Raw genomic sequence first — 12,261 nt, 5'->3', positions numbered from 1 at the left:
GGTGGAGGGAAAATGTGGCTGTCTCAGAAAGGGGGCGAGGCAGCCTCCCTCCCTGCCTGGGGCACTCCCTGTGATTTGTTCTCTGTTGATGGGTTGCCGCTGTAAACCTCTAGGAAGCATCCAAGTTAGTTTTGAAAAGAACCATTGGGAGTACCTGAGGTGGGCACTGGGGCTCCCCAGAACCATGGATGCTGGGGAGGAGGAGGGAGAAAGAGGCCCTCCTACGAGCTGTGGGCCCATACGCTTATCTGGCTCACGCTCTCCAAGAAGCCTGGATCCAGCTGTTCTCCTCGCTTCCCACTCCACTCTGCCTGCATGTGCGGGGTCCAGCAGGACTTGACCTCTAGATCAATGACATTCCTCTTCTCCTGATTCAAAGTCCCTTTGTTGATTTGAAAAGCTCCTGCCTATTCGGTCCCTCCCCCCAAATCTCACTTCCTTCTCAGCCCTCACTTGCTGAAGGGTATTAATTCTTCTTTATTTTTCCTGCCAGGATATTGGTGATGGTGCTAATGATAATAATGATGGTAACATTTATGAGCACTTTCCATCTGAGAATGTGTCTAAGTGCTTTATATGTGTGATCCCATTTAACCTCATTGTGACCCATGAAGTATTGGTTTTGGTTTTTTTTTGTTTGTTTGTTTTTTAATTTTTTAAATTTATTTATGATAGTCACAGAGAGAGAGAGAGAGAGAGGCAGAGACATAGGCAGAGGGAGAAGCAGGCTCCATGCACCGGGAGCCCAACGTGGGATTCGATCCCGGGTCTCCAGGATTACGCCCTGGGCCAAAGGCAGGCGCCAAACTGCTGCGCCACCCAGGGATCCCTGGTTTTGGTTTTGTTTTGTTTTTAAGGAGTCTGGTACATAATGTGGGGTCTTTTTTTTTTTAAGATTTTATTTATTTATTCATGAGAGACACAGAGAGAGAGGCAGAGACATAGGCAGAGGGAGAAGCAGGCTCCATGCAAGGAGCCTGATGCGGGACTTGGTCCCAGGACCCCGGGATCACGCCCTGAGCCAAAGGCAGATGCTCAACCACTGAGCCACCCAGGCATCTCCACAATGCAGGGTCTAACTTGTGACCCTGAGAGTCATATGTTCCACCGATTGAGCCAGCCAGGCTCTCCAACTGTATGCAGTTCTTTCTTCTTTCTTTCTTTCTTTCTTTCTTTCTTTCTTTCTTTCTTTCTTTCTTTCTTTCTTTCTTTCTTTCTTTCTTTTTTTCTTCAGATTTACTTATTTATTTTAGAGAGAGAGAGAGAGCTAGAGTGTGAGCAGGGGAGGGGCAGGGGAGAAGAGGGAAAGGAGAGAACTCAAGCTGACTCCCCACTGAGCGCAGAGCCTAATGTGGGCCTGATCCTACCACCCCAAGATCATGGCCTGAGCTGAAACCAAGAATCAGACACTTAACTGACTGAGCAACCCTATGAAGTTTTTAATCCCCATGGCAAACTAAGAATCACTTAACTGACTGAGCAACCCTATGAAGTTTTTAATCCCCATGGCAAACTGAGAATCAGACACTTAACTGACTGAGCAACCCTATGAAGTTTTTAATCCCCATGGGCAAACTGAAACACAGGTTAAGTAATTTGCCCAAGTCATGCACTATCAGTGTAAGAGCTGCCATTGCGGCCCAGGCAGGTGGGCAGGCAGACTTGGGGCTGACCAGTCTGGATCCAAGGGTGCTTCCTTCACACAGAGGTGCAGAGCCAGAGGGAAGGAGGGTCCGGGCAGTGAGCAAGCACAGTGACTGTGTTCCCTGTCTGCCTGGCCAGGGCCCCTGTGAAGTCTCATCTTCTCTCTTCCTGCAGAGGTTCCCCAGTTCAGCCCCTCTCTGATATCAGAGAAGATCCTGCTTCGGCTGCTCAAGTACCCAGATGTCATTCAGGAACTCAAATTTGATGAGCACAACAAATACTATATCCGCCATTACCTGTATACCCGAAATAAGCCGGCCGACTACTTCATCCTCATCCTGCAGGTGAGTGGCCTGCTCCATGCCTGCTCTCCCCTCTTTACCTGCCCCAAGCCTCTGCTCCCCCTTTGCCCATCCTCCTCCTGAAAGGCCACCTTTGAGCCTCCAGGTCAGGGTGCCTGAGCTATTCAGGGCTCTGGAACCAACTCTTCTTTGCCCTCACTTCTCCCTCTTGCCTCCTTTGGTCTTTTCCTTGGTTGAGTTTTCCTTCTCAGTCTGTTTGTCAACTTGACTCTGTGTTCTTCCAGGGGAAGGTGGAGGTGGAGGCCGGCAAGGAGAACATGAAGTTTGAGACAGGCGCCTTCTCCTACTATGGGACCATGGCTCTGTCCTCAGCCACCACTGGTGAGTCGTGGACTGCATCTGTGCTGCCGTCTAGCATACCTGGATGGAGGGAGACCTGTATTGGCACCCCAGAACCTAGGGCAGTCCAAGTGGCTCAGAGGAGAGGGCCAGAGCTGCCAGGGCCTAGTGGAGGTAGTCCGGAAGAGACTTGCCGTTTCAAACAGGACTCCAAGAGTGGGCAGGAAGAGGTGGGAATGGGAATCTGGGCAAAAGCCTGCAGGGAGCTGAGAATATGTCCTGAGATGTGAGACCAGCCTGCCAGAGTGGTGGTGGCAGGGGTGGGGGAGAAGACCATGGAAGTAAGGGCATGTTGGAGAGCCCCCAAAAGTTGATGGCATTGGGTTGTGATAGGAAGCAAGAAGCCATTAATGGCCTTTGAGGAAGGGGAGGTATGATAGCAGACTGGGCCAGCTGGACAAGTAGCTATAGCAGCCGGAAGAGTGAGAGAAGGCAGGTGGAGGGAGGCTGCAGGGTCTTGCTCATGGAGACTGGGGCAGGGGAATTGAGGTGTAGGGGGAGTGAGGGGGTCCAGTATGTCCACGGTTGGGAGCCAGGGCCTGTTTGCCAGGCAGTTTGCAGATGGGCTTGACTTTTCAGGAGGCTCAGCCACTACCTTTTGGTTAAGGGCGGTTCTGATGACATAAAGGGACTGCGGGCAAAGAGGGAACTGGACACACCCTCCAAGAAACGTTGTGGGAAATCCAGGGAAGGGCCACTCTGGCCACCCTGGTGCCTTCTGCTTCTCTAATCCTGGCTGGCTCAGGCTCGCTTTACCAGAGGGGCCTTGTGGCCAGAGTGGGCACCCTGTAGGCAAGACCCAAGTCTTGCCAGACCAGCTGCTTGCTAGTTGTGTGCCCCCTCTGAGCCTTGAGTAGGACTCCAGGTGGCCACAGACTGGAAAGTGAAAGTCCACTTTGTTGCTGGGGGACAGGCCACAGACCGAGGTGTGGTGTGGCTGGTAGAGAGCCTCTGTGTTAGGCCTATTGCTGTCCTTTGACAAAGAGGATGCTGTGCAGGCCCAGAGCAGCCCCGTATACTGATACAGCTCAGCTTCTCCACTGGTGTGACACAGCTCTGCCCTTCTCCCAGTGTGAGCGGGCTCCAGGAAGGAAGCAGTGGGGAGGCAAGGCTCCGAGGAAGGGTTTGAGCAGGGGGCCCCTGCCTAGATGCCTCGCCTTATGGAGGACTTCCCAGCCCCTCGCAGGAGCACCTCTTGCCAGTCAGCTGGGGGAAATCTTGTCTAGAAGGGCACGCAGTCATGGGACATTTCTTCCAGGCACTCTTTCTCTGCAGTGATGCCTCAGATGCTTGGGTCAGGGTCCTCAGCTCCATCCTTTGACCTGGAGGCACTCAGTTCCCACATGGAGTGGCCAGAAGGGAGAGGGATGGCTTCTGGGGGGCCCTGGCTTCACTGGGGGAGCTACTGGCTATCTTTGAGCAGGGCTTAGGTCTGCTCTAAGCTCCCTCCCCATCAGCTACGTCCCCCTTTCCGTTGTGCCCCCTCTCTGCCCAAGGGAGCCTGGCCCCCAGCAGGTGTGCTTCTCCGTCCTGTTCCCATGGTTCCATGTTCTGCCTCCTACACCCTCCCCGTTGCTGACCTTTTCCTCTTTTGCTCCAGTGCCTTCAACCCAGGTCGGGTGTCCGCCTGGCAAGCGGAACTCCCTGCTCTCCTGGCTCTCAGGTAACATGGCATGGCTGGAGAAGTTTGCACTGCCATCTATCGCCTGAGCCCACACACCACAGCTCTATTAACCTCTCCCAGCAGGCACTGGGGCTCCCCACGTGCATCTTGGGGTATCCCACCTGTTCACACTTGTGGGCCATCCTGATTTGCACCGGCTCTGCTTGGCCTCAGGCCCAGTTACTGGGTGGCTTTGTCCTGGTCCTGGAAGGGCTTCCTCAAGGTCTTCTGTCCTGAGAAGAGACACACACACACACACACACACACACACACACACACACACACACACACACACAGGGTGGGAAGGGAGGGTTGCTTTTGGCCAGGCCAAGTGAGCCCAGCTGCCCCCCCCCCCCCCCGCCCCCGCCCCCAATCAAGGCAACTCACACACATCAGGATGCTTTTTCATCTCATCAGCTTTCTCTAAAAAACTTTCCTCCTTTCTTCACAGGCTTTGCTCTTCATTCTGTGGCTGCTGGTGTCTGCCTGCCAGGGGGAGGCAGCCGCCGGGCATTAGAAGTGCGGCCCCGGGCAGACTGCCCTGTTTGAATGCTGTCTGCAGTTGTTAGCTAAAATGATTCCAGGAGCTGACTTACTCTCAGTCTTTTGTTCCCTCATGTCTGATGGGAACAATACACACGCCCACTTCTTAGAATTGTCAGGAGCAGTGAGAGAATGGGTATGAAATGTTTGGTTAGAGCTCAATTTTTATTTATTCTTTTCTCGATCACAACTAAAACGTGACGTTCCAATCAGAAAGTATCGAGGCAAAGGCCCAACGCTACATGCTCTTTTTGGCCTTTGATATTTCATACCCCTGAGTCTTGTGCCAGGATAGCCAGCAACTGGTTGGCCAGACTCAGTCATTTCAAGGGACTGCCATCCTGTTTAGATGGAGGCAGCAGAGGGTGGCAGAAAGTGCTGGTCTCCCCATCAGAATTCTGGCCTGGCCTGGTGAGCCCTGAGGAGGTTAAGAGCATTTACAAGTGCCTTTGAGCTCCAGTCTTGGAGTGGAATATAAAGCAGCTCCTGAGGCCCCAACAGTCCTAAAATCCTATGACCAGAGTCCATCATTGCCCATTTTATATTTGTACAGCTGGGTTTTTTCTTCTCAGCTGTACCAAGCATATTTTACTATTGATTCTCTTAAAAAAAAAAAAAAAGGTAAAAAGGTGACTTAGAAGTCACTTGCCCTTTTCAAACAGCTGTAATAGGCTATAATTTGGCTATAATAGGAAGTGGGAAGCTGCTAACAGCCTTTTTGAGTGGATGATGTCTAACGACAGCAGAATGGACCATGTTTGTCCTCCTTGGCCAACACCTCAGTCTCCTTCTCTCTTCTGCACTTGCTCTTGCTTTGTATTGGCCAGGAGTTCATGAGTCCATGGCTTAGATCCTGCTGTTTTGACCTAACACAGGAACAGAGATGCTTTTTCCATAAGCTTTCTAGTTAGAACCATACAGTATTCCCAAAGCACACGTGCCTTCATTTGTTATCCCTCCTTCATGTAAAGTCATTGGGATCTGTGTTCTCAATAACACCATGATGTAAACTTCTTTATGAGAAAACTTTCTCTGTGTTTATGATTATGTCCTTAGGATATCCTTTCAGAAATGAAATTACCAAGTTTAAAAAAACAAAACAAAACTTTTTTTACACATTTATTCTGTTTTATGTTATCTCGTTACAATTTAATATAATTAATTTTTATTTTTTTGAGAGCAAGTGAGTGAGCGTGAGGGAGAGGCAGAAGGAGAGAGAATGAGAATCTGGAGCAGGCTCCATGCCCAGTGTGGAGCCTGACATGAGACTCGATTTTATGACCCTGAGATTATGATCTGAAATCAAGAGTCAGGTGCTTAACCAACTGAGCCACCCAGGTACACCAGATCTTATTTGGCCCTACACCCAACTTGGGGCTCAAACTCTAAGATCAAGAGTTGCATGCTCTACCACCTGAGCCAGCCAGCACCACTTACTCTGTTTTAATCATAAAAGTGGTATAGCTCATTTAGAAAATTGAGAAAAGAGGGGAAAAAATCTCAGGAAAATTAGGAAGTATTGGTTTCAGCTCAGTCATGATCTCAGCGTCCTGGGATCAAGCCCCATATTGGGCTTCCCACTCAGTAAGGAGGCTGCTTGAGATTCTCTCTCTCCCTCTTCCTCTGCCCCTCCTGCTCGCACTCTCTCTCCATCTAAAATAAATAAATAAAATCTTTTAAAAAATAGACAATTAAGAAGGATCATAATTGCATTATGCAGAAATAAACAATTCGTATTTTGGTATATTTCTTTTTAGAGCCTCTATTTTTAAAAGACTGCATCACTAATTTGTGTTGTTTTTAAATTCAGTTTCTGGAGTGTTAATAAGCATTAATCAAAAGCTTTCCATCATCCAGATGATTAATGTGAAATATTAGGTAATATCCATAATATTTGTGTTTCTTTTCTAGAACTTAATCAGAGATGTTAATAAGTTAGGATAAGTAATACACACACGTGATCCTCTAATGATTGTACACTGCCCAATCAATCATAGATTATCCTGACTATATTTTCCTAGTTTTAGGAATGAAGCGCAGAGACAGTACTTAGTTAAAGCTGCATTGGTCTTTCAGTCACCCGGATTCCTTATGTTTGCTCTCTTCACCCAGCTGTTTGTTAGAATAGCTAACTTAGTAGTTAGTTAGTAACTTACTGCTCAACTAAGTAAATAAGCTTAGTCCACTTCCTGTTTGTTTAAAAGAAGCCAGCATGCCTTCACAGTTAACTTTGTGCATTTCAGGGTTTTCTAAGTGTTCTCAAAAATAAGAGCTAATGATGTCCGATATGGGTACATTCTCTTTCTCAAAATAAGGAGCCTGCTCCTTCCTCATTTGTGGTTGAGTCATCCCCATTTCCTCACAGTCAGCTGCATGGAGGCCTTGTTGCCTCTCACGGGAAGAGGCGCCTCCCCTAGGCTTCGCCTCAGGGCAGGGGAGACGTGGCCCAGCCTGGCCTGGAGCTCTGGGGGCTCTGGGCACCTGTGACAGGGACCTGCCACGCCTGGCCCCCTTGTCAGATTGCCTGGGGGCCAGCAGACGCAAGTGGGCAGGGCTCTTCCACACAGAACAGATCATGCGCAGAGCACACTTTTGACCCCTTAAAAGCATTTTAAGAGGCGAATAGGGCACCATGTTGAGAGGTCTGTGTGGACACGTCATGAGAGGGTACAAAACTGTATGTTCTTCCTTTTAATGTAACTTAAAAGTATGCAGTGTATGTCCCTTGATACAAGCTGCTGTGGAGACAAGGACAGTGCCTGGTCTTCCGTGGCGGGGTCATCACTGTGTTGTCCTTGACTGATGAGGTGTTGGGGAAATGAGGGGTTCGGGAAACATAAATTTCATGTCTTTGGTTTTTGGTTTCTGCTTTGGTAGGCTTTTTAATACTTACTGCACAACACCTCTAAGCAGACTAACTCCTTGGCTTTGAGGAGATCAGACTTTCTGCATTTGGAGCTTGTTGTCCCCAAGAACTGTTCCCGTTCCTGGTGGGGCTCCTGCTCCCAGGGGTCCACAGGACAGGTTAGACGAGAGGCTGTGAGGGGTACCAGGGCTGCCAGCCTGACCACGTCTCTCTCCCCACAGACCACTCCCCATCCCACCCCACCACCCTCAGTCGCTCAGCCTCTCTTAGTTACCCGGACCGCACGGAACTCTCGAGCACAGCCACCTTGGCAGGCAGCAGCAACCAGTTTGGCAGCTCCATCCTGGGCCAGTACATCTCTGACTTCAGCGTTCGGGCGCTCATGGACCTCCAGTACATTAAGGTGAGGGCTCCTGTGTGTCTCCCATCTGGGTAGTGCTGTCTTCCTTGCCCTGGGCATTTGGATCAGTCTGCCTCAGGAATCAGCAAATCCTTTCTTTCATCCACCACATGTGGTATGAAGGGCCCAGGCCCAGGATGTGTCCACTTTATTCTGGCTCCTCACTCTTTCTAGAAGCTTGTAGAAACTCCTGCTGATCATGTCATCTCTTCTGGACTCCCAGCACCCCCACTGGCTAGCTGTTTCCCTGGGTCTTGTGAAGTTTGCCTCTTGGTCCCTGCTCCTCTGTGAACCCCATCCCTTCCTCCTGCAGATCACTCGGCAACAGTACCAGAATGGGCTGCTGGCCTCACGAATGGAGAACTGCCCTCAGTTTCCCCTGGATGGCTGCACCATCTGCACAGACAACTTAGCCGGGAAGTCTGAGCTGCCCGTGGTAGATGAGACCACAACTCTTCTCAATGAGCGCAACTCTTTGCTGCACAAAGCCTCCCACGAGAGCGCCATCTGACAGGAGGGCCCGGGGCCCCCCGCCTGCCCCGCGGGGGTCTCCCCAGTGGGCCCACATGAAGATAGGGAGCCTGTTAGGCTGGAAGGGGTGCAGATAGCCTGTCTAACTGAGCAGCCAGGTGGCCCCCAGTGTGGGGTGTCTGGCCTCTGACAGGGACCTCTGAATAGCTCCAAGGTAGCAGCTGCCCAGAGCTGGACTGGCAGGACAGTGGGCCAGCTACCATGAGCAAGGCTGTTTTTTACTGAGAGAATTTCTGAACTAGGCTCACTGCTCCTCTTTTTAAATATTATTTTGGGAAAGGAATGGGGAAGGGAAGACAGGGTTAAGGAACTTTATTTAAAACAAAATTTTTTCCATAAAAACTTTAATTAAAAGGGGTAGGGTTTCTCACCCCGGGAAGCAATAGCCATAATCTGCTCCCAGCCATGACCTTCTGGCTTATGTCCCTGACTCAGGGAGCCCACTCTTCCTCCTCCCCTCCTCCCCCTCCTCCTCCTCCATCTCCTCCTCCCCCTCCTCCTCCTCCAGAGATGGTATCCCAGAGGCCTGCTGGAGGAAGGTTTTCTTTTGGGAGCAAGACAGTTCCTTTCAAGAAGCAAAGAACCAAATAGCGCTGAGAACAACTGCCTGGACACATGCACTGAGGTTTGTCTGACGTCGCTGAGGCTGAGGGATTCTGGGTAACTGTGATGAGGAACATGGTACTCCCAGCTAGGGAGAGGAGCACACCTACTCCTGTCAACTGCTGGATCCTGGAATTTCCTAGAACTCTGCTGATGGCTTTCCTGGTGAGTTGAGCTAGGCTAAGGACTTATCCCTGTCTCTACTGGTTTGATTCAAAGTGTTAAGCAGGGTCTCACACCTTTAAGATTGCTTACCCCTGTGCTCCCCAGACCCTACCCTTTTACCAAAGGTTTCCCCCCAGGTGGGAGAACATCTACATTACAGGTGACTTGTGTAAGAAGCTCCTTTCATTTCCAGGAGGGAATCTGGTCATGGGCATCTGTGTTGTTAGCAATTTCATCCCCACAATGAAAGTCAAGTGTCAGTCACTGACCTATGAAGCCCCACTTTCCAGACTCCCTGCTTCTCCTCCCCAAACCCCATCGCCTCTTGGGGATTAAGGACAACAGGACACATCAGAAGCCAGCCTAAGCAGGTTCTTCGTGCCTTTTCCTCTGTGGCTGAGGCTTACCCAACCTTGTGCACACACTTAATAAAACCCAGGAAAGGAGGTTTCCACCTACAAGGCACATAGCTGGCAGTCCTGTTTCCCCCATCTGTGTAGCCCTAACCTGAGCTGTCATCCTGGCCTTCGCTGAAGCTAGTGGTACTGGATCCTGAGAGCTCCACCCCCACGTGAAATTCTACCCCAGTGCCTTTCCACTGGGGCCGAATTAGGCCCTGCTGCAGAGCTCCAGGCTGGCCACTGTTGGAAAGGCTGTGGGACTAAGGTCCACGTTGGCCCTTTTGGCCCGTTGGTACCTTTTGTCAAGTGGAACAGTTGCTGAGGGCCCAAGATCAGGCAAGGGAGACTCTGCACACCTTCCACTTTAGTATTTATTGACCCTTTCCTCAGCCAGTGATTTGTCACCCCAAGTGCTCTGTTTTTCAGGCGCCTGGACAATCCTAACTCTTGGGACCAGGAAGTGTCTTGCACCAAGTATACTTGCCCCTGGCCAGTTCTGAAGTCTTCCCTAGTCACAGAATTTATTCCTCAAAGTCTGGAGAGAAGGTGGAGACACCTATGGGTTCTCAGTCATGAGGGAGAAAAAACACCAGACCTTATTCCCTGTTGGGGAAACCCCTCAGTTTTCTACAGGAGCAGCTTGCTTTCCGAGTCCACATGGGAGCTTGCAAAGCTATGTTCCTGAGATACCTGAGTGCCAAGTGGAGCAAACTGCATTGGCCTGAACCAAGTGAGTGTGTGAAGTAAAAGGAGCAGGTGCACACACTTCCACAGCTACCTCTTTGCACACACAGTTACTACCAAGAGATGGTCCCTCAACCCGTCCCTTTTTCCCACTTCTAATCACTTCTTGCAGAGGGTCATAATTATTTCCAAATATTACTGGTCCGATGACTTCCTCCTCCCAGTGCAATTTTTCACTTCCTATTCCAACCTCTGGTTCCTGGGCTGAGCCATACCCTGGAACCGGCCCACCCCCATGTAAGGGTCTTCCCATGAAAGGGAGACCTCCGCAAATGGCCTCCAAATGGGTAGGCAAGTCACAGCCACCATAGCAAATAACTCATATTTATTTTGCATAAGATTTTAATTTGTATATTTTTGTGATTTATTTTGGCATTGTTATGAGTTTGACTCTCGGGGAGTTTTGTTGTTATGACTCTTGTGTCTTTTGTCACAAGACAATGATAATATTTGCTAAACAATATATGGAATTTATTTTTGATTGGTAATAAAAAAGGAAATATGAAATCTTGGTGAGTCTACAATTTGCCTGTTTGAGTTCTGTTGGTATTCGGTACCTATCATAGAGGTAGTAGCTGTGGTTGGCTGTCACCTATGACAGGGCAAGGGGCAAGTATTCTGGGACTGTTTAACAATAGAAAGGAAGCAGAAATGAGATCTACAAAATATATATAATCAAGGTTGTTGTCACAGCAGCTGCTGTTAGCTGTACAGGGCAAGTGTGCTCAATTGCCACAATGAGGAATCTTATAAAAATGGACACCATAGTCTTCTGCCTGCAGCTACTGGAGGAGGTGGTTAGAGTGGGCACACAGCCCCTCCTCTGTCCCCCAGGGGCTGAAGGAGAAAAGAGCTTGATTCAAAAGGAGGATTGCATTGTTTCATAACATGCAATTGCCTTTTTGTCCTTGCTCATGAACTGGTGGTGGCCTCAAAGTTGGACAGCTCAACCCCTGAAGAGCCCCTCTGAGAGTCACCCCACTGCATCCACTCCTGAGGTATCTGCGTGCAGACTCATGTGGTGCCTATACGTACTGTACTGTGTGGCTGTGGTGTGTAATCAAGTGTGCTGTGACCAGGGGCCCAGGCTAGCCAGGCTTACCAGAGCAGACAGATGGTGGCTAGTGCTTAAAAAAAAGATACACTTCGGGAGAAAAAAAGGACATTTCAGATAAAATCACAGATGCAAAAGCTGGTGTATATAGGTAGACATGAGAATAAATTTCATCCGCCCATATGTTCCACACGTGTCAGGTCCTGCTACATTCCAGGTGCCACCAACCCCTCAGTAAGTGTAGTGAGGAAGAGTCCCTGAGGGAGACAGTCATGCCAGGACCTTTGGATTTCCTGTCTCCACCACATGGAACACTCTTCTCCCAAGTCTTTGGGAGGCTCACCCCCTCACTTCATCTAAGCTTCCGTTCAAATGTCATCTCCTTGGAGAAGACTTCCCCGGTCAGCGCATCTAAAACAGTGTGGCCCCAGTCCCTCTGTCCATTTATCTTGCTTTGTTTTTCTCCATAGCGTTTGTCAGATATGAAAATGAGGATTTGTATATTATCTCTTTTTTTAAAAAAGATTTTATTTATTTACTCATGAGAGAGACAGAAAGAGAGGCAGTGACACAGTCAGAGGGAGAAGCAGGCTCCATGCAGGGAGCCTGATGTGGGACTCGATCCGGGGAATCCAGGATCACACCCTGAGCCAAAGGCAGATGCTTAACCGCTGAACCACCCAGGCGTCCCTCTTTGCTAATTAATAAACTTTAAGGCACATAACTTTCAAGTATGTCATCCATTCTATTTCAGTGTCAGCGTTTTATGTGGACTTGGGAGACAGAAGTGTGAATCCATAATTTTTTTTCTTCAAAGGAGGCATGCTGATCCAGTGGAAAGGCTCAGTAGTGTCATTGCTTCTGCTGGCTCCGTAAGTGAGGCATAGCACCCTCTAGATAATAAAAACCAAAAACATGGAGACATGGTTGGCCTAGTCACAGTGCT

At 49.5% G+C, this 12,261-nt stretch overlaps 1 protein-coding gene across 2 annotated transcripts in view; it reads left to right on the top strand.

Moving 5' to 3' along the window:
• CNNM4 (cyclin and CBS domain divalent metal cation transport mediator 4) overlaps positions 1–10,782 on the top strand; it is a 39,249-nt gene extending 28,467 nt beyond the window's left edge. Inside the window, exons 4-8 of one of the 2 annotated variants that reach the window (XM_041754663.1) lie at positions 1,819–1,988; positions 2,231–2,327; positions 3,946–4,008; positions 7,639–7,820; positions 8,131–10,782. In XM_041754663.1, the coding sequence (XP_041610597.1) occupies positions 1,819–1,988; positions 2,231–2,327; positions 3,946–4,008; positions 7,639–7,820; positions 8,131–8,328 (710 nt within the window). In that variant the 3' untranslated portion in view covers positions 8,329–10,782. The remainder of the gene's footprint in view (positions 1–1,818; positions 1,989–2,230; positions 2,328–3,945; positions 4,009–7,638; positions 7,821–8,130) is intronic. The other variant, XM_041754664.1, reaches the window with a different exon arrangement.
• Positions 10,783–12,261: the final 1,479 nt, after the last annotated feature.

The sequence above is a fragment of the Vulpes lagopus genome, chromosome 5, assembly GCF_018345385.1.
Source record: "Vulpes lagopus strain Blue_001 chromosome 5, ASM1834538v1, whole genome shotgun sequence".
Taxonomy (NCBI): domain Eukaryota; kingdom Metazoa; phylum Chordata; class Mammalia; order Carnivora; family Canidae; genus Vulpes; species Vulpes lagopus.
Note: the sequence above shows the minus strand (reverse complement) of the source record. Positions and strands in the feature narration are given on the sequence as shown.